General features: G+C 61.9%; 2 protein-coding genes across 2 annotated transcripts; both read right to left on the reverse strand.

Annotated features, from left to right (window-relative positions):
• Positions 1-782: 782 nt before the first annotated feature.
• On the reverse strand, positions 783-6,632 carry TGIF2 (TGFB induced factor homeobox 2; the record flags this gene model as incomplete). The annotated part of the gene is made up of 3 exons (XM_084217703.1): positions 783-2,252; positions 5,538-5,773; positions 6,599-6,632. The coding sequence occupies 3 exons, from the start codon at positions 6,630-6,632 to the stop codon at positions 1,716-1,718; spliced, it is 807 nt and encodes a 268-aa protein (XP_084073829.1). The 3' UTR covers positions 783-1,715.
• A 3,443-nt stretch (positions 6,633-10,075) lies between these two features.
• MYL9 (myosin light chain 9) lies at positions 10,076-20,512 on the reverse strand. The gene is made up of 5 exons (XM_084217951.1): positions 20,395-20,512; positions 19,369-19,443; positions 13,978-14,181; positions 12,727-12,888; positions 10,076-12,582 (listed from the first exon to the last, which is right to left on the reverse strand). The coding sequence occupies exons 3-5, from the start codon at positions 14,159-14,161 to the stop codon at positions 12,410-12,412; spliced, it is 519 nt and encodes a 172-aa protein (XP_084074077.1). The 5' UTR covers positions 14,162-14,181; positions 19,369-19,443; positions 20,395-20,512; the 3' UTR covers positions 10,076-12,409.
• Between the last annotated feature and the right edge of the window lie 3,151 nt (positions 20,513-23,663).

Consider the following 23,663-nt stretch of genomic DNA (forward strand, 5'->3'; position numbering starts at 1 on the left):
CCATAAATTTAATTCCAATAACTCCTGCCCTCCCAACTCTCTGGTCCATCCCAGGGCAGCAGCACCAGCCCCTGGCACAGGCACAGCTCGGGGGAAGGAAAGCACTTGGGTTTGACTGGGACAAGAGAGCAGGAGGCCAAAGAGCCTCTCCCTGCCCCAGGGCAAGGGACAGAGCTGCAGGGGGGTGGAGAGTCCCAAAACTGAGGACTTTCCCTGGGAAGGAGACAAAGGGCAAAAGGAGGCTGGAGATAGAAATGGAGGTGGGGGTGAGAGGCACACGACGGGCACCCACCCACCGCGGTGCCCCCCAGCACTGCACAGGGCACCTGCCCGGGTGATGCTGCGGGGAAACCTGGCACCTTCCTCTGAAGCAACGGGGAGCGGGAACACACCAGTCCCCCAAATCAGCGCTTTTCCCTTCCAGCCCCGTCCCCTCCGGCGCTCTCCCCCTACTCCGCAGAGCTCCCAGTCCTGCGGCTTTACCCCCTCCAGTCATCAGCTCATCTGGCTAATTACCGAGGGGATTAGCGCTGCCCGGGCCAGGGCACAGTCACCGACCCACACCGCACAGCGCCCGGGGACAGCCAGCGACACCCAGCCAGGAGCTGCCCCGGAGCCCAAAAACCGCCCCGGAGCCCAAAAACCGCCCCGGAGCCCCGAACCGCCGCGGGCCCGGCCATGCCAGCTCACGCCAGTTTGTCACTAGAGGTCCCCAGCACCGCACAGCCACGCTGCGAGGGGAGGGGACAGGGAGAGACATCTCCATCCTCCGCCCGCCCAGCGCTGCACTTGCAGGACGCACATGGCCGTGCCCGCACCACGCCTCTTTCCAAAGGTTTTATGGAAAAAAAATAAAATAAAATTAAAAAAGGAAATGAAGTCGGGAACAAAATTCACAGTCTCAGCTCTGCCCGGGCTCGCTGCTCCGGGCACAGCGTGCACACATTCGGCATGAACTCGAGGGGAAGGCGGGGAAGGTGTGGAAATGCTTACAGATTAAAAAAAAAAAAAAAAAAAAAAAAAAAAAAAAAGTAATAATCATGTAATAAATCACAATTAAAGGGAAAATGTTTCAACAAAAAACTTGCTAAACAGCACCATAGAGATTTCTACTGGCAGCATCCAGAACAACCTAAAAAGGAAGAGGAGGGTCCTGGTTTTTCCATGATAAAATGCCACAGACTCCATGTTTCCAGTTCATCTGTCCTTTGCCCTTCCCTGGGCGAGGCAGGCCCTGGCCAGCACCGGAAAACAGAAAGGCCCCCAAAAATAAAAAGGGGGCCGGGGGGAAAGGGTGGCAGGAGAAAGGATCCAATATTTGGGAGACAAAGCTCTTCAGCCACAGTTCTTACACTGGCATTTAAAAAAACAGGTTCTCTCTGTTTCCCTGAAGAAACGGTGCTGGCTGGACCCTCGTTTGCAGGAGAAGAGGAGATCAGCAGGTTTTCCAGGGCAGCTCCAGCGGCCGCTCCGGCCGTGCGGCAGGGACAGGGCGCTGCCAGCGCTGGGCACAGCCCGGGGCACCGTCCTCGGCAGCCAGGGCATCTCCAGGGGAGGATGGCGGGGTGGGACCGGCCTTCCTCTGCCGCCTTGGCTGCCGAGAGACACCAGAGCCCCCGGGGGCAGGAGCCGCTCCTGGGATGGGCCGTGGGGTGAGGCAGAGGCCGGGAGGGTCGGACCCCCGGGCAGGGCACCCTGCGGGACCCGGCCCGGGGTTATTTGGAGGCTCCGGGGGGCTCGGCGTGGGGAGCCAGGGGCAGCTGCCCCCCCTGCCGCTGCCGCTCCAGCTCGGCCGCCTTCTGCAGGGCCACCTCCACCAGCAGCTGGAAGCTGCTGAAGTCGTCCCCGAAGAGCTCGGGGGGCGTCGGGGGCGGCGTGTTGAAGAGTCCGGGTGTGGGGCTGCCCGCCTCGGCCCGCGCCAGCAGGGTCAGGGTGCTGCCGCCGGGCCCCGCCCTGGCCGCGGCCTCGGGCCCGGGGGGCTTCTCCCACTCGGGGCTGTGGGCGCTCACCACGGCCAGCGCCCGCGCCGGGTGGCACAGTACCTGCGGGCACACCGACATCGACAGCACCTTGGAGGCGCCCGCGGGCGGCACCACGAGCACCCCGGGGCCCGCGGCAGCGCCCCGCGGCACGGCCGCGTCGCCGGCTTTGCCCCCGCGGCGGGAGATGGTGAACTGGTTGGGGTCCTTGCCGTCCTTGCGCAGCATGTCGGGGAGCAGCCGCCGCCGGGCGTTGATGAACCAGTTACAGATCTGCGAGGAGAGAGGGCGCGGCGGGCTCAGCCCGGGGCTGCAGCCCCGGCTCAGAGCAGCAGCAGCTCCCCCGGAGCAGGCGAGGGGCTCCCACACGGCCGGGCTCCCACAGGTTCCCCCTGAGCCCCGCACCTCCTTCCCGTGCAGCTTCGGAGGGACACAACCAGCCCTGGCACCCACGGAAACCCCAACACCGGCTGCTTCCTGCCTGGCACCGCCTGCCCGGGGCAGCCCCTTCCTCCCTGCCCTGGCCCGGCTGCCCCCGGCCCTGCCTGCTCCCTGCAGCCCCGTGCCCCGCGGCTCCTGCTCTCCATCGCAGCCCAGGAACGGGCACAGCCTGCGCTGCCCTGGCGCTGAGCCGCCCCCAGGCACAGCAGCCGCGCCCTGAGCCCCGGGAGCTGCGGGGGTTCTCAGCAGAGCTGCCCCAGGGCAGGAGGGGCTCAGTGCTGTGCCCCCACTGCAGCCCAGGGGCCCCAGCTGCAGGCAGGTCCAGCACAGCTCCTGCCATGCCCCAGACCATGGCATTGCACAGAGCCAGCTCGGAGCCCACCCTGCGGGTCCCTGGCCTGGGGACAGATTTTCCTTCTCCCGGAGCTCAGCCCTGTTTCCACACTGCTGCCAACCCAGACAGGAGCACCGAGGCTGCCAGAGCAGATGGAGGGCAGGAGAGCAGCGCAGATGGGAAACCCTAGAAGCCATCAGGTGATGGAGCTGCAGCCCCGCAGCCCCTAACAGGGCAGGGAACGGGAGAGCAGAGACACCTTCCTGTGCCTCTGCCCATGAGCAGGGTCACAACATGCTAAAGGCTCTCCCAACTGCACAGCGTGGAGGCTGCACGTCTGGCAGCCCTTGGCTGTTACTGAGCCTTGGCCATGGATTGTTTCATCACCTTCATATAAAATGCTGCATTTAAATAACTGCCTTCTTCCTAGAAAACAATTAGAAGAGAATAAATCAAGGGGAAAAAAAAAGTCTGATCTTTCCTAAATCAACAGCTATGGAAAATATTTCCCCCAAGGAGAGAGAACTTGCCACAACTTCAACCGCAGCAAGATCTCAGTTGTCGTTCTTTCTTTACGACAATATTTGGCATTAAAACTCTCAAATACACCAGTCTCACTCCCTTTTCTGTTCCAAACCCCCTCCCTTGCAGGCCTTAGCTGGGTCCCCTTGACACTAACCCGGCCATCCACCACTGTGATCCCCGACCAGAGAGAGGGACTCCCAACAAAAAGCCCAACTCCTCAGTGCGGAGAACCCCCAAAATCCTGCCTGTCCCCACCACCATGCTCCTTCCAGCATTCAATTCCCATTGGAGACAGGGACACACAGCCACTGTGACAGCAGGCACTGTCACAGAGCTGGGACATGCTCTGGCTCTGAAGCAGTTTATTTGGTTCCTCCCACCAGCACACCCTGCTCTGTCCCTTTGGGCTGTGTCTGTCCCCCTGCACTGTGAGAGCAGCATCTCCTCCACAGGGAGGAAAAGCCCATCCATCCCACAGCAGGGCACAGGCTGGGAAAGCTGCTGCTGTCCAGGAAGCCTCAGTGGGAGCAGGTGCCACTTTCCTAGTGCTGGAATTCCTGCAAGGGAGGCACAGGGCTCCCTGCTCTCCCTGATCCCTGGCTGCCATGCACAGCTCCAGCTCCCCAGGCCACTGCAGCAGCCAGGGGTGCACAAAGAAACAAGGGAGGGGGGTTTGGCCGGTGGCTGTGGCAGAGCCCTGCCTTCCAGAGGCTTTTTGGAGGGGCCAGATCAGCATCACAGACTGAACCCCACAGCCAGACCGTGGGGTGTCCCATGCCTCCAGCCCAGCAGGCAGAGGGAACCCCAGGGGTCCCTGCTGCAGCCCCTCAGGCTGGCACTGGGGAATGCCATGGGGCTGGGACCCCCTGCACCATGGGTGAAGGGGGCACACACTGGCTCTGGGGTCCCCTGGGCAAAGAACAGCTGGCACACAGCAGGGCCACACCTCAACATGAGCCCACCTGGGTGCCAGCCCCTCCCGGTCCCACAGGGCTCAGGGCACTGCCAGTCCTGCCCCCGTGTGCCAGGCACTGCCATGCCAACCTGGGCCAGCCCCCGTGTGCCAGGCACTGCCATGCCAACCTGGGCCAGCACCAGCCCAGTTCCCACAGGCCAGGCCTGTCCCTGCTCTCCCACTCTCAGCCTCAAGCCCAGCCAGGGGCTCCAGGCTGTCCCCGAGCAGCTGCTGGACACGGCTCTGTGGCACAGCCAGCGCTCACAGAAACGCATTCAAGTGAAAGAGCAGGTTTGCCTTGCTGCCCAGGAAGAGGGCAAGCAGACAGCCCCTGCCCACACTCAGTGTCTGGGCTGGGACAGCTGGTCAGGACTGTGCTGAGCCACGGGGAGAGGAGCCAGAAGGACAGAGGAAGCTCCAGGAGAGGAGCAAACCCACTGGCCCTTGCCTGCTGCCTGCACCCCACTCCAGCCCAGCCCCAGAGAACAGAGAGCAGCCCACACCCTGTCGGGCTGGGAGAGGGGGACAGGGCCCAGGGCACCAGGCCTGAGCATGGAGCACAGGGCCAGCAGCTGGGCAGGCCCTCCCAGACACCCCAAACACAGCAGGGACCACACCAGAGTGGGAAGGACAAGCACTGCTCCCCCCCACTGCTGCCCAGGACTCCTGCCTGGGCACCACCCTGGTTCCACAGGGAGAAAACAGCCCACAGTGGGGAGCAGGATGAGGAGACCCTCGGACAGGGCTCCCTTTAATGCAGGGCTCCCTGGTATAACTGGGACCAGGTGGGCCAGCCAGACCTGGGCTCTCCAAGTACAGCCCAGCCTCTCCCTTCTGGCTAAAATCACAGAATATCCTCAGCTGGAAGGGATCCACAGAGATCATCAAGTCCAACTCCTGGCCTTGCCCAGCTTCAGGGCTGTCCTCTGCCCAGCTCTGTGTGCAGGGGTTGGTCACCCTGCTGGGGGTGTCCAGGGGAACAGGATAAAGTAGCATCACCCAAAACCTTCCCACCTGTGCAGCTTTTCCTGACAACGGGTTATTCAGCCTGTTCCCACCTCCGGTCCCTCCATCTTCCAGCTCCAGCAGAGCTGGTCCCCAGGGCTCAGACCTCTCCCAGAAAAGACCCTCCCTTCACACAGGTGCCTTCCCTAACATCCCTTCCTTCGCTTCCTTTCTGCCCTCCTGTGGCGAATGATCCCAGCCTGCCCGGGTCTTTGGGATCCTCGGTGGGGTTCTCCTGTCCCACACCGCGTGGCAGTGTCCCCAGCGGTGTCCCCAGCGGGTGGGGCCCGGCTCCTACCTGCAGCACGGAGAGGCTGGTCTGCCCCGAGAGGCTGAGCTTCTCCTGCTCCGAGGGGTAGGCGTTGAAGCGGTGCTCGTACAGCCAGTCCCGCAGGATCTTCACCGACTCCTTGGGGAGGTTGCCCCTTCTCTTCCTCTTGCACTGCGAGGGGTCGGGGGATGTGGCGCCGTCCTCGTCCCCCGGGTCACTGTCCGACATGGTGGAGCCGCCCGCGGGACCCCCCTGGCTGAAGCCTGGAGAGGGGAACCAAAGGGAGCTTCAGGCGGTGTCCGGCCGGGGGAGGGGAAGGGGCCTCCCACCGACCTCCCCCCGCCTCCAACGGGGGGTCTCACCCCCTCCGGGCCCGCCTGAGGGGGAATCCCGAGGCAGAGACTCCCGGGGCGGGGGGACAAACGACCTGCACCGGCGGGACAACGGGGACACCAAACAGCGCCCCGGGGGTGCGGGGGATCTCAGCGCACGCACGGGGCTCGGGGGCACTCGGGGTTCGGGGGGCACCGCAACGCGGGGGGAAAAAAAATATCGAGCGTGGGGTAGGGTGGAGGAGGGGAAGTTAAAAACAAAAACAATCTCAGCAGGAGAAAGAGGCCGGAGCTGGAGAGTGGGAGAGGAACCACGCGGGGTCATTGTGCGGCGGGGATGGAGGCGGGGGCGGCTGTCACGGGCCGGGGCTCGGCTCGGCGCTGCGGGCCGGGGGCTCGGCGGAGCGGGGCGCTGCGGCCGGGCCCCGCCGCCCGCCCCTCCGGCCGCAACAGGCGGCGAGGGGCCGGGGCCGCCGACACAAAGCGGGGCAGAGGCGGCCGCGGCGCCCCCCCCGGGCGGCGGGGGCAGAGAGGAGCCGGAGAGCGGCCCCCGCACTCCGCCGCCGGCCCCGAGCCGTCCCCGGGCGGGCAAACTCCGCCGGAACTCCGAGCTGCAGCGGGGCCGAGCGGGACCCCCGGCCGCAGCTCCCGCAAACTTCGGGAAGCGCCGGCGCGGCCCGTCCCGCTCCGTCCCGCACAAAGGCGCGGGGCCGCCCCGCTCCCCCCGCGCCCCCCGGGATCCATCTTTGCGCTCACCCCCGGGCCGCCGCCGCCGCCTGGGCGCTCGCATGGGCCGCGCCGGGGTCTCGGTGCCGGGGCCGGTGCGGGGCCGTCCCGCGGCGGCGGGCGGGCAGCCGGGCGCGGCGGAAAGTTTTGGGTGGGCGGCGGTGACAGATGCCGAGACAGAGTTCCCTTTGTTCCCGAGGAGGCAGGAACTCGCCGGGCCCCCCGCCCCCGGCCCCGGCCCCGGCCCGCCCGCCCCCGGCTGTCACCGGGCACCGGGGCCCCCCCGCCCCGCCGAGCCCCCCCCTCCCACCCGCCCCGCGGAGTCCCGGCCGGTACCTGGCGCCGGCGCACCCCCGGGCTCGGCCCCGCTGCCGGACACGGCCCCCGGCGGGAGGGGGCAGGGACGGAGGGAGCCCCCGCACCCGCCCGGCCCCGCGGAGCTGCACCCGCACGGGGGCCCAGCCACGGGCACCCACGTGGGGACAGCCAAGCCTGGGGACACCCACCCAGGGACACCCACTTTGGAACTCCCACCCAGGGACATCCACACAGGGGTGCCCCACAAGGCGCTGCACAAGTTCCTTCCCCCTGGCTGAATCTAGTAGCTGGGCCCCAGGGGTTACCGGTGTCTGTGGGCAGGGTACAGGGACATGGACCGGAGCTGCAGGGGCAGGTGTGGGTGACGACCCTGGGGACCTCAGAGCACCTTGAAGTTCCACCAGTGCCTCGTTTGGTCTTTACCAGATGGGAAATCAGAAGCCCAGCACATCACTGTTCCCATGACAGAAGAAGGTGTTTCCAAGCAAAGATGGTGACCGAGAAGGAGCCAGGTGAAGCCCTTGCTGTGCCATGGCCATCAGGCTGGCCAAGGTCTCTGGAAGCCCTTCTGCTCTCCCTGTGCCTCTCCATGACCACAGCAGAGCCCAAGGGCACCTTCAGAGTTTTGGAGACCGAATAGCTCCGTTCATGTGCTGTCGGTCCAGGATGTGACGAGCATGAGAGCTCCCCAGCCCAGCTGTGTGCCCCTGTGTGTGTGGGGCTGGGTTGCACTGTCACCCTCTGCCAGGTGCTCCGTGGAGCCCAAGGGGATGTGTCCATCAGGGGTCCCCCGGAGCGGTGCCTTCATCAGTGGGAAGAAGAGCGAGGAGCTGCTCTGAGCAGTGGTGCCACATCCCAGCGCCTGTGATGGACAAAGTGCCATCCTGGGAACCGTGTCCTGCAGCCAGCCCAGAGCCCTGCCTGCTGAGAGCCCCCTGTTTGGGGGGCATCTCCCGGGAATGTCCTTTTTGGGTTGTCCCTCCCCTGTCTTGGGCACGCTCACCCTTGCCAGGCCAAGCCCTCTCACAGGCATCCCCCGGACCTGTGTGCTGCTGGGGCACAGCACCCAAACCCCCCCGGCTCCTGCTCCACCTCTCCCCACCACCCCCTGGCTTGATGTCACCCTGCCCCAGGGGCAGCTCTCCCCTCCCAGGCTCCACCGCCTCTGTGCTGCAGCTCCCCTCCCTCCCCTCTTTGCTGCTTGCAGTGTAAAAGATGGGAATCCCTTCATGTATTGAAAAAAGCTACAAACCCCCTTCTTTTATGGGCTGTTTTTCGTCTGGGAAAAGCAGGATATGTGGTGCAATAAGAGATACAATAGCAAAAGAAAAAGGAGAACTCCTTAAATCATTTATTTTGTTGCTTCTAAATCTTCCATGACCTGAGTGGAACTGCGCCCCAACCTGCTCTGGCTGCATTAATGCCAAGGCAGCAGGGCTGGTGAAGCACGAGTGGGTGTGGGGAGCCCTGGCAGCACCTCCCACACTCTGCAGGGTCACTGCGGGCAGGGAGCACCCCCGGCCTCCTCCTCCCACACCAGGCCGGTTCCTGCCCGCTGGGAACCATCGCCGGGAGGGGGGGGCTCATCCTGCCCGCTGGGAACCATCGCCGGGAGAGGGGGGCTCATCCTGCCCGCTCTGCTCCCTCTGCAGCCGGGTCCGTGACAGCCCAGACACCCCCGGACTGGGTCAGCCCAGGCAGGACTGTCCTCCTGAGCAGTTTGCTTTTGCTCCCACCTTTGGAAAATGCTGGTTTAGTCTTCCACCGAATTGGGACAACCGGGAAACGGTCCCTGAGCTCAACCACCCCCCAGGGCTGGGCCATGAGCCATCCCCCGGGTCCTTCCACCTGCCTTTGCTCCCTGGGCCGGTAGTGTGGAAGCAACTTTGGAAAAATCCCATCGGGTGCCTGAGCGGAGCGTGGGAGGAGCCCGAATCCCTGGGCAAGCCCAGCCTGGCATCCCAGAGAGCTCCGGCTGATGGGGAGTAAGGAGCCTCTGGGATGAGGGGCCAGGGAAGGGGCTGAGGTGCATCTCCCTGTCCTTCCCACTCCCAGCTCGTCCTTGCCGAGCCCTGCCCGGGCCCATTGACATGATAATACTGCTAAACTTCAGCAATTTGAACCACAATGGGCCAGCAAGAGCCTGAGGGGGAATGCTGGAAACCCAGAGGGATGCTGGGAACCCCAGGGTGATGTTGGAAATCCCGGGGAAGCTGGAATTCCCAGGAGGATGCTTGGCACCCCAGGGGGATGCCAGAATTCCCAGCCAGCCTCCCAGGTATGGACACTTCCCAGACTGGACTCTCTCCATCCTCTGCCCATCCTCTGATCTTCGATCTGCATTTTTAGCAGGGCAAACTGGATTTGTGGTTGGCTGTGCTGGCTGTTTGCTGCCACCCTGCCCTTGGGGCCCTGCTCCCTGCTCAGGGCCACTGGACCTGCTGCAGGCTGGGATTCCCCCAGCAGGAAAAAAACCCTGGTCCTGGGAGCAGGAGCCCCTCTCCTGGGCACTGCAGTCCCTCCATCTCCTCCTGCCCCTTCCCACATGGAGGCTCTGCTCTGATTCCTTCCTGGAGGTCGTAGGGCAGGACAGACCCTCTCATCAGGCACTGCTGTACCCTTTTCCTCTCTGATCTTCCTCTAATTTACATCTCTGGACATGGCAAGAAGAGTGTGGGGACGCCAGGAGCACACAGCACTGCTGAGAGCACTGAGAAAAGCAAACACTGGGGTCAGAGGGTCCTGGGCAGCACTGGGAGCTGTCACAGACCAGGCCCAGAGCTGGGCTGCCCAGCAGGGGACACAGGGACAGACTGGACAGAGTCCAGCACAGGGCCATGAAGGTGATGGAGGCACTGGAGCGTCTCTGCCATGAGGAGAGGCTGAGAGAGCTGGCACTGCCCAGCCTGGGGCAGAGCAGGCTCAGGGCATCTCATCCCTGGGGATAAAAACCTGGGGGGAGGCTGCAGAGGAGACAGGGACAGGGATAGCTCAGGGGGCCTCGGGCACAAAGTGACACACAGGAGGGGCCCTCCGAGCTCAGGAGACACTTCTGCACTGGGAGCAGCTCTTCCAGACTGACCAAAAGGTTCATCTAACTTGGCGTCCCCCCACCCCAAGTGAACAGTTCTGAAATGAATGTCTTTATTTTTATGCTATTTAATACCTTTGAAACAAGTCAGGTCAGGTCCACCTGTTGCCTCTGCTGGTTCTGATGCAGCCCAAGGACAGGTGACTTCCTGGGCTGCCAGTGCCCGTGGCCAGGTCACATCCAGGTTGTCACCAGCAGCACCCCCAAGTCCTTCTCCCAGGGCTGCTCCCCACCCAGCTAGCCCCAGCCTGTGCTGCTGCTGGGGCTGCCCTGACCCAGGTGCAGGACCTTGCACTTGGCCTGGCTGAACGCCATGAGGTTCACGTGAGCCCTGATAGTTTTGGAGTTTCAACGATTCATCCAATCCCAGAATGGTTTGCGTTGGAGGAGACCTTAAATCTCATCTCATTCCTCCCCCTGCCATGGGCAGGGACACCTTCCACTATCCCAGGGTACTCCAAGTCCTGTCTAACCTGGCCTTGAACACTTCCAGGGGTGGGGCAGCCACAGCTGCTCTGGGAAACCTGTGCCAGTGGAGTAAGTTTATTGACTCTTGCCATAAATACCTCAGTGTCCAATAACAAATTTATGTTTTGCTGCCTCAGGGTTGAAAGTCCCACGGTGCCACCACAGCCCCACCAGTGAAGAGGCAGCTCAGACCCAGCAGTTTTGGCAGCTGCTTGAGGCAGCAGCTCTGACAGCCCCAGGCTGGAGCAGCAGCGAGTCCATCCCACTCCTGGCACTGCCAGGATCTGGGCTGCTCACACAGGGGGATCCCTGGGGGTCAGAGGGGCTGAGCAGCACGCCCACATGCAGCTGCCCTGGGAGCACATCTGTCCCCAGCTCCAGCATCAGCTCCTCTGCCCCAAAGTGATGTCAGTGGATGTTCACTCTGCTCGGTGTCACAGTGAAGGTTTTATAAAGCATTCAGGCCTCCAGAAGCCTTCAGGCCTGGGAATTCTCTCTGGCTGTGGGAGAACTGTAGTTTTTCCCTGGCACAGCAGTGAATTATAGAAGCAGCTTTGTACCCACAAGGCTGGAGGTGGGCTGGTTTGGGGTTGCTGCTGCAGAGCACAAGCCCTGACCCTGGGGAACTCCCTGGAGATCACAGGCCACCCTTTCACATCTGACAATTTACTTCCTTTTTCCTGGTGTTGGTAGTGCCTGCCAAATAGGAGCACTGAGACCAAGGAGAAGCTTTTCATTCATGGATCATCTTCCAGGTGAGAGAGCATCACCTGGGACCTGGAGTGCCTCTGATGTCTCTGAGCCCAGCATATGCCCATGGAGCTCCCACAAACCCTACCCAAGCTTTCCCAGCACTGGCAGCATCTCTGCTGTGCACTATGCCCTCACCAGGTTTTGTAGGTTTGTCCCCCTGTCTTAAATGAAGAATTGCTGGAAACTTGTGCCTCCTTCCAGGGCAGCCTTCAAGCAGCATTTTAAAACCACAGCTTCACAAGGTGGGAGCGCCCCATGCTCCCACACCCTTGTCAGGGAGGTGATAAATAACCAAACCAAGGGCACAAAGCTCCTCCCCATTTCTTATCCTCTCAGTCTCTTGCTCCCCCACCCGTGCAGGGTGACAGAGAAGGGTGGCCAAGCCCCTGGGACCCTGGGCCAGCTGATGTGGGGAGCACGGTTGGCACCTTGTCAAACATCTCTCTGCCCATCCTGACACAGGGACTGAGCAGAATGACCTTCAGCCCACCAGCCAAGGCAGAAAATGGTGCTCAAGCTGATTTTACACCATTTGAGAGCAATTTGACTTCAAAACCAGGCTGCCCCATTGCCAGGGGCCCTGGCTGACAAGGGCAGCAGGGTGAGGAGCTGCAGTGCCCAAACCCACCTTCCCAAAGCCCCAGGCACAGCACGGGGGGCACAGGGCCACGGGGCAGCCACACACAGCACACGTCTGTCACACCCATCAGGCTTTATACACCCCTCCAGCTTCCTGAATCCCTCAGATCTCAGGCTCTAAAGCCATAAAACAGCCAGGGAGGAGGAACAAAGAGGGGGCTCTTTCCTGAAGGGGGAGTGTGGGAGGAGAGGGAGAGAGGCTTTTCCTCTGTGCTATGGCCCTGAATGGGGCTCGCTAAGGCTGAACCCAGACAAATCCCTGCAGGTCAGCAGGGGATGCTCACCCCAGCCCCGGGACAGTGGCATGGTGGCTTTGAGGGGGTCAGTGGCTGCTGGGGGGAGGTCACAGCAAGGCTGGGGCGCCCAGTGGGTGGGAGAGGTGATGGGAGGAGAAGGCTGGACGGGCACCAGCAGCACAGTGATGGGGATGCGCCCCCTCCAAGCGTGTCCTGGTGCAGGGTGATGGTCCTGGGAGGTGTTTCCCGTGGGAGGAGTCTGCTGTGGGGCAGCGATGGGGCCAAGGGGCGGGGATGTGCAGGGGAGGGGGCGGAAGGGGTGAGTGGCCGCGGGCTCTAATCGTCCTTGTCCTTGGCCCCGTGCTTCAGGATGCGGGTGAACTCCACGTAGTTGAAGTTGCCCTTTTTGTCGATGGGCGCCTCCCGGTACATCTCATCCACCTCCTCGTCAGTGAACCTGTCCCCCATGGTGGTCAGCAGCTCACGCAGGTGGTCCTCGTGGATGAAGCCTGCAAGGAGGGCAGGGGCAGCATTAGCAGGGGCACCAGGAGGGCTGAGCACAGCACCTCGCCCGCTCTGGAGCTGCCTGGGGACGGTCCCAGCAGTGGTGTGGCCCAGCCCCGTGCTGGCTGGGCAGAGGGGCTGGGCTCTACCTGAGGCCTCCTCGTCGAAGCAGGCGAAGGCGTTGCGGATCACGTCCTCGGGGTCGGTGCCGTTCAGCTTCTCCCCGAACATGGTGAGGAACATGGTGAAGTTGATGGGCCCCGGTGCCTCGCTCATCATCCCCTCCAGGTACTCGTCTGTGGGGTTCTTCCCTGAGGGACACAGGCAGGGGGTGGATGCAGGGCTCTGCTCCCCAGCTCCCATCCCCGGGGTCAGCCCGTGCAAACAGCTGGAATGGCTTTTATCCATTGCAAATTGATCTGCTGGCTCCTGTTCACCCACCCCACGAACATGGGAAGGGAGTTTCTACAGTGCCCAGTGCTCCCCCCTCAGCACCTCTCCCGATGCTTTCATCTACACCTGGGAACAAGTTCTGCCTTGGGGAAAGTGCAGTAATTAATTTGGGGGTTACTGGAATGAAACCCATGGCTATTCCCATCCCCCTGACAGCTCCAAGGAGAGGGGCAGCAGTGTCCTCACACCAGCCTCGTGCTGCTGATGTCCCCAGCACTGCTCCCACCGTGGGTGCACCGGGGATGGTTCAGCTGCTCTGCTGAGGTCTGCACCCCCAGTGCTGGCCCCTCTCTGCTCCCAGAGCTCCAGCTCCCTGGGAGGAGGGAGATCCCTCCCATGGTCAGGCAGGACCTCCAGAACAGGTTTGGCTGCCAGGTCAATCATTGACAGACCTCCCAAAGTGCAGTGGAGGTTCCACTGGGGGTGGGAGCAGGGAGCCATGATCTGCAGCAAAGGAGAATGGGTCAGGGCAGGGAGTGGGTACAGACATGCAAGTTTCAACCAGCCCAGGTATCACAGCAGCACGAGGACCTGCCTTTGTCACCCCAGCTGGAGGGCTTTGTTCCACATGGGACAGCCCCAGTGACATGCTGGGGTGAGACTACTCAAACACGCCATGGTTGCAGCTGGTGGTTGCTCCCAGGGCAGAGCTTCTCCAGCTCCAAAGCTCTCTTCCCTTCTGGTGAGTGCACCTGTGAGCAGCACACAGAGCTGCTGCCCTCGGACACCTCACAAACACCCCTTCTGTCAGCTGGTGGAGCTGACAGAAATCCCACCCCGGGCTCTGAGGCATCCCAGCACAGCCAGTGCGGGCACGAGGTCACCCTGGGGGTGGGCACGAGGTCACCCTGGGGGTGGGCACGAGGTCACCCTGCAGCTCTCCCTGCTCCCGAGCTGGTGCCGGGGGCAGAGGGACCTGCAGGGGCACGGGGGCAGGGTGGTCTCACCGAGGGAAGCCAGCATGTCGTGCAGATCCTCCTTGTCAATGAAGCCATCTCGGTTCTGGTCGATCATGTTGAAAGCCTCCTTGAACTCCTGGATCTGCGACTGGTCGAACATGGCGAAGACGTTGGAGGTGGCGCGCTGGGGGCGCTTCTTGGTGGTCTTGGCTTTGGCACGTTTGCTGGACATCTTGGCGGCTCAGGGAGTACCTGGGGGCAGGAGCATCAGGAGGGCTGGGGACAGGCCGAGCCAGGGGGCCCGAGCAGGGACACACCGCCCCTGGCACGGCCGGTGCTGTGCCTCAGTTTCCCCAGCTGTCACACACTTGGGTAACACAGGGCAATGAGACAGACACAGGGTCAGACGTGGGGATGGGCAGGACCTGAGCTCTGATGAGTTCCATGGGCGGTCACAGAGCAGGCAGGAGAGATGCCCAGCCCAGAACCCGGCTGGGTGCCAGTCCCGGGGCCATGGGCAGGGAGGTTTCAGCACTTCAGTCACCATGGCTGTGCCTCTCCACCTCCCCTTGCTCCAAGCAGGCTCTCCAGGCCCAGCTCAGCTGCCAGGGTCGCCCTTGTGCCCTCTGTGTCACAGTGCCAAAGCAGCCCCAGCAACAGCACAAGGGGGTTTTCTGCTCTGGGCACATTCCTCACACACCACTGCTTCCCATGTCCGTCCATCCATCCATCCATCCATCCATCCATCCATCCATCCATCCATCCATCCATCCAGCCATCCAGCCATCCATCCCTCCCACCCCTGGTAGGTCAAAGACCTCTTGCTGCTGCCCTCCCTGTCCCAGTGACCCCCCACCCTGACCAGGGAGCCCACGGGAAGAGGCAGAGGGGAGAGGGGACCTCAGAGGGCTGCAGAGCCAGGAGAGGAGCCAAGAGCCCGAGGGCACTGAGCAAGGTGCTGTTCTTACAGGAAATGAATGCCAGGAGAAGGGAGGGCAGCAGTAGGACAGACCCACCTTTGGGGACACGGCTGGGGCAGTGTGTGTCCCATGGGGAATGGCACAGGGACCTTGCGGACCCCAAGCACCACTGAGGCAGGATGACAGCAGGAAAACCTGGTCCTTCCGAGGTGGGGCTGCTGTGCCCAGCTGGAACTGGGGCCCCCAGCAGGAACAGGTCTGGAGCAGAGAGCCTACTCCTGGGATCCCAGCCCGGGATGGCAGCAGTCCCCTTGGGCTCCCAGCAGGGGCTGGTGGCATCGCCACGCTGCCAGACTGAGGGATGCACCCAGGGTTTGGAGCACCCTGCTCCACTGACTGCCAGAGAGGAGGATGCTCAGGGTCCTTCCAGGTTCCTCCCACAGCCCACCTTGGCCTGTGGGACAGGCTGGGACAGTCCTGTGGGACACTGTGGGACAGGCTGGGACGGTCCTGTGGGACAGGCTGGCCCGAGGCCAGCCCAGGGAAGGGACAGTGCTCTGAGCCCTCGTGTTTGTGCTGCAGCCATTCCTCCCTCACACACAGCCCTGGCTCCTGTCCTGGCCAGTGTCTGGCTTGGGCAGCAGCTGCTGGGGCAATAGCAAATTAATGGATCATGAAGGGATTCCACGGTGGAAGAGCAGAGAATCACTCCTGTGCTCTGTGTGCCCCATGCCTGGGCAGCAGGACCTGGGCTCCTCATCAGTGCCCAGGGATGGAGCAATTCAGGAGCCACATCCTCTCTCATGGAGACACAGCCCAGTGAGCTGCAGCAGGACTGGGCTGGACACCCTCAGTGGGCTGCTCTGGGATCTGCTCTGGGACCTGCTTCCCAGCTGGGTCCTTAGTGCTGACCCCAGGGGGACCATGGGGACCTGGGGAGCATCCCCTGGTGCTGGCATGGACCAGAGCAGAGCAAACAACCTCCAGAGAGCCTTCCCCTGCCCTCCCCACACCAGACCCACCCTCCAGGTCTCTCCTTCCCTTCCTGCTATCACTCTCTCAAGGGGTAGAAGAGGTAAGGGCTGGGGCAGAGGACCACCAGCCTGGTCCTCAGCCTGCTGTGGTCTCCAGGTTCTCACAGCCAGGCTGTGCTGGAAGGACATTCCAAGGGCATCAGGCAGTGCCAAATCGCAGCCCAACACACCATAGTGACCAGCCAAGCTCAGAAGGGGCTGGGCACTCCTCCCACATCCTGACAGGGCTCCCATCCCACTGTGGAAGCACCCACAGTATCCAGGCAGGGCCCTTCATCTGCAGGGAACACGCCCCATGTCCCCAGGAGTCCTCCTCATCCCCCATATGCCCCCATTCCAGGATGGAATCCACACCTCCCTCAGCCCCCTCCCTTGTGCTGACCTCAGCACCTGACAGCAGCCAACAAACCACCCCACATCCCCTGAACTCTCCCTCCTTTCCCAGTGCCCACCAGGAAACAGATGTTTGTCACTAGCCAGCCGAGGGGGGCAGCAGGACTGGCAGCCCAGCTGTGCCCACACTGGCTGAGCCAGAGACCTCATCCCCCAGTCCATCTCTGCCTGCTACTTCCTCCAGCCCCACAGAGCTCTTTGCAGGAGGCCAGCGCCTCTCTGCATGCCCTGCAGGGCACCACCAAGCACCGGTGACACCCCCAGGTGGCACCAGGGACACCCCCAGGTGGTACCAGGGACACCCCCAGGTGGCACCAGGGACACCCCCAGGTGGAAAGGGCCGGTGACATCCCATGGCAGCAGCGTGGGAAGCTCAGTTCAACACAACACCACCAGGCCGAGTCAGAGCTAGAAATAAAAGCTCTGCTGCTGGCCCATGGCACTGGGCCACTGGGCTCAGCTTTCAAAACACATCCAATTATTAGCAGAATTATTAGCAGAAGACTACAGAAATAAGCAGGAGTTTTGCTCTCACCACATGAATTAATATTATCCAAATATTTACCCTGCCCTGGCTGTGACCAGCAGCAGCACAGCTTGGCACCATCTCCGCAGAGACAGTGCTCTCCAGCAGGATTAAGTACAACTTTGACAGCACATGGATCTGCAGTTTGATCCCAAACGTGCCCTGGAAAGATGCTCAGTCCCAAGGTCCAGCTCAGTCCCAAGGTCCAGCTCAGTCCCAAGGTCCAGCTCACTCATCCTATCTCTGCTGTTTGACAGCTGCCTGGGACTGGCTGGGACTTGGGAAGAGATTTTTGGGTCAGTGTGCATGGATTCTGTGCAGGGATCTGCAGCCAGACCTGATTCAGCTGGAGCAGTCCCTGCTCTGCACAAGGGCTTGATGGCCACGCTCCCCTGCTAGCCATGCTTTCTGGGATTCCCAAAAACCCTGTTCCAGGAGCATTGCAGGGAATGCCTGGCCATGATGCCCTGCAAGCTGGGCTGGCCTCAGCTCAGACAAATGGTGCAGTCACCAAAGCTCCAGCCTCCCCTCAGCAGGAGGGAAAGGCACGGACACAGGTCCTGCTCCCGGCACCCCCCACTGAAAGCCCCACCCCAGCACTGCCCCAGCCCAGGAACTGTGGGTCCTGGGCAGCAGAGCCAAGGAGGTCAGTGCTGGGTGACAGCCACACGCTGATCTGGTCCCCAACTCACCCTGTCACAGCTGCCCTTGTTCCTTTGTCCCTCTGCCACTACTCCTGCCAAAACAATTTCCCAGCCTCCTGCAGTGGAGGCAAAATGATCTCCTGCCAGGCTTGTGCCTCCCCACCTGAGAGCCAGACCCAAGGGACCATGGGGCTGACCTAAAGAGCTCATAAATAAGTAAATAGTTTAGTTTGAAAGAGGAAAGGACCCACAGTTGTCAGATATATAAACTGCCATGTGTTTCCTCCTTGGTAAAAACCAAGCAAGCAACTCCATCCTGCTGCTTCCTGGCCGTGCTGGGGAGGGTGGGACAAGCCACAGGGACACCAAAGGGCAGTGCCACCAGGGCAGAGAGCCTGTCCCGGCCCCATCGTTCCCCTCCTGCCTGCTTCCACCCTCCCCTGCAGCTCCTGCCGTGCTGCCCCAGCTCGCTGTCCCGGCGGGAGCTCACCGCTGGGCCGAGGGCGCTGTGACAGGCCAGGTGGCACAAAGGAGGAGCGGCAGGCAGGGGACAGGGCAACTCCTCTGGCAGAGGTGGCAGCAGCCTGTTCCCAGTCCCTGGGGTGTTCACATGGATCCTGAAGCTATGATCTCCCAGGATATGCCGCTAAGCGTTTCCCAGGGGGGGCTGTTCAGAAGCTGCTCCAGCAGGAGCCACCTCTGGGCTGCAGTGGGACTGCCCTGCTGTCCCCGGCACAGCCGGGCAGGGACATCTCCAGCAGCTCCTCCCAGGATCCTGGCACGATGTGCCTCCGCTAGATGCTTTGGGTCAGGGAGGCAAAGAGCGATTCCAGCAGCCTGGGCTGTCTCTAGGGACACTCCTGCAGGGCAAACATCAGGGGGGACTGTGCTCAAACCTCTGCCCGGTGCCACTCCCCAGGGAGAGTTGTGAGTACCGGCAAGCCACGAGCAGCCACATTCACTGCTGGGCAAGCGCTGGCCCCCACCACGCGCAGTCCCCGGCAGCCCTGCACAGGCAGCAGCTCCCACCCCTGCTCCAGGGTGGCACAGGGGCAGCAGGGTGACGTGGTGGTGCCTTGTGCATGCCCCTGGCACAGGAGGGGGGACCATCCTTCCACCCTAAAGCTTCGCCAGTCACAGGCACCTCTCCAGGGCTGCTCACCGGGTGTCACAGTGGGGGAGGGAGCAGCTCATCTTCCCTGCTTCTTTTGTTGTTAAACCATCCCTTTCCTCCAGCACAGCCCTGCTCAGGATGCCCGTGGGATGTGACATTGCTCAGCTTCACCAAGGAGGGTTTCTGGTGCCAGGGGAGCCCCACTGCCAGACAGAGGCACCGGGAGCTGCGGGACATATCCTTGGCCCACTGGACACTGCAGAAATGCAGGCAGCTGCCATTCTGCTCCTTTTATGGCCTTATTAGAGATGTGGGAAAGGGAGCCTGGAGGTAAGAGCAAAGCAGACCCTGAGCCCAGGGCTGTGTCTCCAGTCCAGCTGCAGCCACCAGCACTGATGCCAGGGAGGAAGGGACAGGGCGGCATCAGTCAGAGCAAAGTGTGCAGTGAGCCCGGGGAGCAGAGCCCATCCCAGCCCTCCCCCAGCTCCCACCGGACAGGTCCACGCACAGCTGTGGGGCTCAGCTGCAAGTTCAGCAGATGGTTTCTGCACTGGTTGCTTCCCACCAAGCGTAGGAGACAAGGAGCTCGCCATGTGACACACGCAAACCCTTCCAAAGCACAGGTTCTGCGGCCCCCAGGAGAAGCCCTGGCACAGATCCCCTCGGTGGGCAAAGCACCGAGCCCCTTGCCATGCCCGGGGAGGCCGGGAAAGGGACCGCAGGCACAAGGTCTCCATGGCCTCAGGCAGTCAGCAGAACGTGTCCAGGCCGGAGTTTGCTACTTTCCCAGGGGAATTAAGGGGCTCACCTCGGCGGGGGAATGTGGCCGCAGCGCCTCGGAGGGGGGAGGTGACCGCAAACTCCTCCTACAACCGCACAGAGCCTGCCAGGGAGAGAGGAAAAAAAAAATTCCAGCGATTGAAGGAACCCAACCATCTTTGGTCAGCAGCGGTGGTTGTTAACACTTGGGGATGTTCCACTCCAAAGAATTCAGCTCCGGCAGCCGTCTTCTCCTACACATCCATGTTTTAGAGCTTGCCTGGCTTTTATCACAGTCGAAACATTTTGTACCAAAAGGGCATGCTGGGAGGGAAGCCAAGAGGACTTCAAGTTTTCATGGGAAAGACTAAACAAAACACAACATCCCTCTGCACTTAAGGCTGAAGGGAATGAGCTAAATAAAGCTTTTCTGCCTTAAAGAAGTTTATTGCCTGAAGCGGCTCCTAGGTCACTGGGGAGATATCTGGAGCATCACGCATGCATCCGGATCTTGGCCCTGGTCATCAGCAAAAGGACTTGGAGGAAAAGCAGATGTTTCAGACTGGAACAGACTCAGAGATCAGGAGGTGGGTGAAGCCACGGGCAGCAGGATCTGCTCCTGCAGCTCTGCCATCCCGGAGAAGCCGGGGTGTCCCAGCTCCACGGCACTGCAGTTAGTTACCCTCAGTTTGGCTCAGGACCCCTCCCCACCTGCCCTTGCCGGGACATTTCTGTTGGGTCTGGAAGAGGCTGCCCGGGTACAGGATGCCCGGCAGGGCACACCAGGGATCCTCCTGCCGCCTCGAGCCGTCCCCAGAGCTGAACTCGGCACCAGCTCCAGCATCGCAGAGTTGGAGGAACGGCGGGGCTGCCTCGCTCTGCTCCCCGAGGCGGCCGGGCCAGCTCCTCCTGCCCTCTCTGGACGGCTGGGGCTGTTCCCCCTGCTCCCCTCGGCTCCATCCCTCCCGCTCCGTCCCTCCCGCTCCATCCCGCCCCTCTCTCTCCGCCGCGGCCGCTCGTTCCCGTCCCGGGGCCGCTCGTTCCCGCCCGGGCGGTCCCGGTGCCGCCGCCTCACCTGTCTCGGAGCGGGGAGCCGCAGGCGCTGCCGGAGCTGCGGGACGTGCGGGGCTGCTCTGCGCGGCTCTGCGGGACGGGACGCGGCTCGGCGGGGCGGGCGGGCCCAGGGTCCCGGCCCGGCCCGGCCCGGCCCATACAAGGCAGAAGAATGCGGCGGGGCCGGGGCCGCGGGGCCGGGGCGGCGGGACGCCCTTATATAGACGAAAGCGGCGGCCCACGCGAGCCCCCGTCCCGCGGGGGGATGCGCAGCGCCGGGCGGCACCGGGCACCGCCAAGCCACGGGCGAAGCCGGTGACACGGGGGGACACGCCCTGCGGGTGGCACTGCCAGGGGCACGCGGGCCGGGGCTCCCCGAGCTCCCGGAGCAGCTCTGGCTGCGGCGGGGCAGGTCCCTGCTGGCGGGGACCAGAGCGCCCTGGGGTCCCTGGAAAGGCCAGCGAGTGTCCACGGGCGGCCACGCAAAGGGAACAGTGGCCGGAAGGGTCAAGCAGCCCCTCAAAGGGTCTCTAACAAGTGGCCCGGGGCAGAGAACAGCTGGGGAACTGCCCCATTCCCAAGCAGGGATGCAGAGCCTGGAGAAACAGGGATGGGGAGCTCCTCCACTCGAGGCAGGACTCACGCTGGCCCTGGGACACCTCTCCGGGGCAGCAGATCTTGTTCACATTTCCTTCCCATCACCAACCCTGAGCCTCGTCACAGTCCTGCAGCCACCAAGAGGAGCTCCTGGTCCTGTGGGATCCTTGGGAGGGTGATGCCCCTCCAGACATCATGCCAGAGGAGGTTTATCTCTGTTTTGGGGGGTCCCACAACAGCAGGGGCAGAATTGAGCCTGCAGAGGAGCAGGAAGGTGGAAGAGGGAGACACGAGGAGTACTTCTGAGAGGGAGTGTTCTTTTGGGGACCCAGCCCTGAGTGGGCAGCCAGAGCAGGACTGCCCAGCTTCAGCATTCCCAGGAGCTCCATCGCTGGCCATGGAGACGTGGGAACCTGAGGCTGAGGAGCAGACCCTGATCAGAGAGGACAGCATGGAGCACACAGGCTGCACTTGCAGCAGCACAGATGAAGAACAGAAATGAGCAGCAACACAAATTAATCTTCAGCTGCCATTCTCCTGCAGGGCATCACTGCAAACAACAGCTAAAAAGCAAAAAAAACCTGTTTCAGACCTAATACGAAAGCAGTGTCTGTGCCCTCTAGCAGGCTGGCCAGACCCTGCCTAAGGCATGCAGCTTGCTCCCACCAGCCCAGAGGCCAGTGACCGGCTCTGCCAAGAGCCTGCCTAACTTGGGGACATCCTACCCATGTCCCCATGCTGCTTGGATGAAATCTGCAGGGGCATTGCCTCCCCTGGGGAGCCACAGAGGTTCCTGACCCTTGGCTGGAAGCAGGTGTCCTGCCTGCAGCCCCTCTGAAGGACAGGCTCAGAAGCCAGCAGAATGCAGGAGTAGAGTTGGAAATGCTGCTGGATGCTATGCCAGGGTGGAGACAAGCCAGGGAAAGCACAGAATCTTTGTCATGCTCGTGAGCTGGACAGGGAGGCCCCAGAAGGTTTGTATTTTTAATAAAAAATATAAGAAAAGAGGAAAAAAAAAAAAAAAAAAAGCCCATACAAGAAAAAACACCAAAAAAACCCCAGTCGGGAGTCAGCCAGCCTGAGCTGCCACCCCGTGGCTGGTCCCAGAGTTTTCTGTGCTGGAGAAGCCCAGCCTCAGCAGGGTCCAGGCGTTCCCAGGAGCCCATCAGGAGCAGGACCCACCTGCTGCCCCTCTGGGGTGGCTGCTGTTCCTCACTGAGCGCTGCTTTCTCTGGACAAGTGTCCAGCCAGCCCCTGCGAGGGGAAGGGGGGCTGCAGGCACATGGCAGCTCCTCCAGCTTTGCAGCCTCTGCAGCTGGGCCACCTCTGCTGTCCCCTGAGCCCCATCCAGCCCTTCCTGCCTTCCCTGTCTGTGCCCAGGGCTGCTCATGTCATCCTTCTTCCCTGCTTCCACGTGTCTGCCAACACACATCCCTTACCAGGTCCTGTTTGTGCCCTCTGGCACCTCTCCTGTCTCCCTCTGACTCTTTCAAGCCCAAATTTAATTTGCTTCTCTCTCTCTCTCAGCATCAGGCAATGGAAATGGGAGTAAAACAAGCCACTTTTTTAAAGAGTGTGAATTTTAGGTCAGTTCCCTGACCCAGGTGTCGTCATCACCATGCAGGCATTTCCATCCCTGTGAAGTGGGGACAGGGACAAGGACACTGTTTCCACTCTCCCCAAGCACCTGAGGAGTGTCTGGGGATCAGGGCTGGAGACAGCACACATCTGGCCCTGCCATGGGGTTCAGAGGCAAGGGAGCTGCCAAAGACACAGTGATGACCCCACACCGGCCCCTTCCTGGCCATGCTGCCAGGCTTCCCTGGCTTGGAGCAGCCTCTGGCTTCTGGCAAATGCCCAAGGGGCTGGAGGTGATCAGGGCCTTGCAGGAGCAGGGCAAGATACTTCTCCATAAGTCCCTTAGTACATTGCATAATCTGTATTTAAATGACACTCCCCGTTTGGAAGTGATCAGAGCTCTGGGACAGGGACTCCTCAGCCTGTTCCCTCTGTGCTGGCCCCACACAGTCCACGCAGGCTCAGCTTGCACCCACGGCTCCAGGTCCTGCTGGCAGCAAAGCAGCTGCTGCTGGAGCTTTTGGAGCTGCAGCCAGGCTCTGGAGATGCTCACACATCGTGTTTGCAGGCCTGTGGACAACAAGAAATGCAGCACCTCGGGCCTGGGGTTTGTTACTGGGAAAACCGAGCTCATGGTGTGCCAGTGCCAGAGGGATGTGCCCAGCAGGGCAGGGAGGAACGGCTCCACACAGGGCAGCCGGGCAGGGCTCAGCCCCGCTGGCACTGTGAGGATCCCCTCAGGAGCCAGGGCTCCCAGCAGCGCCCAGAGCGGCCCCACAGCACCACTCAGCTGCCAGCGGCAGCTGGAATATTGTCACTAAGGAATATTCCAGGGGCAGCTGGAATATTGTCACTAAGGAATATGCTAGGGGCAGATGGAATATTGTCACTAAGGAATATTCCAGGGGCAGCTGGAATATTGTCACTAAGGCGCCTCTCTACCCACACAATCAGGAGCTGAGGAGGTAACGGAGTGAGAGCCAAGCACACACCCTGCCCACAGCATGCAGGAGTAATTCCGGGATGCTTTTCCAGGAGTGCAATTGGTCTGAGTAGCACTGCTCCTGGAAGGCAAGAACATGAAAGAGAGTCAAATCTTTAGGGCTGCACCTGTGA

This window comes from Fringilla coelebs (genome assembly GCF_963513975.1).
Source record: "Fringilla coelebs genome assembly, chromosome: 18".
NCBI lineage: Eukaryota > Metazoa > Chordata > Aves > Passeriformes > Fringillidae > Fringilla > Fringilla coelebs.

Bases quoted from the DNA above. Each gene is read 5' to 3' on its own strand.
- MYL9 (XM_084217951.1), bottom strand. From the start codon at position 14,161: ATGTCCAGCAAACGTGCCAAAGCCAAGACCACCAAGAAGCGCCCCCAG. The intron at 12,889-13,977 runs GTGAGACCACCC...TGTGTCCCTCAG, and splicing joins CGACATGCTGGCTTCCCTCG to GGAAGAACCCCACAGACGAG. The intron at 12,583-12,726 runs GTAGAGCCCAGC...CCCTCCTTGCAG, and splicing joins CTTCGACGAGGAGGCCTCAG to GCTTCATCCACGAGGACCAC.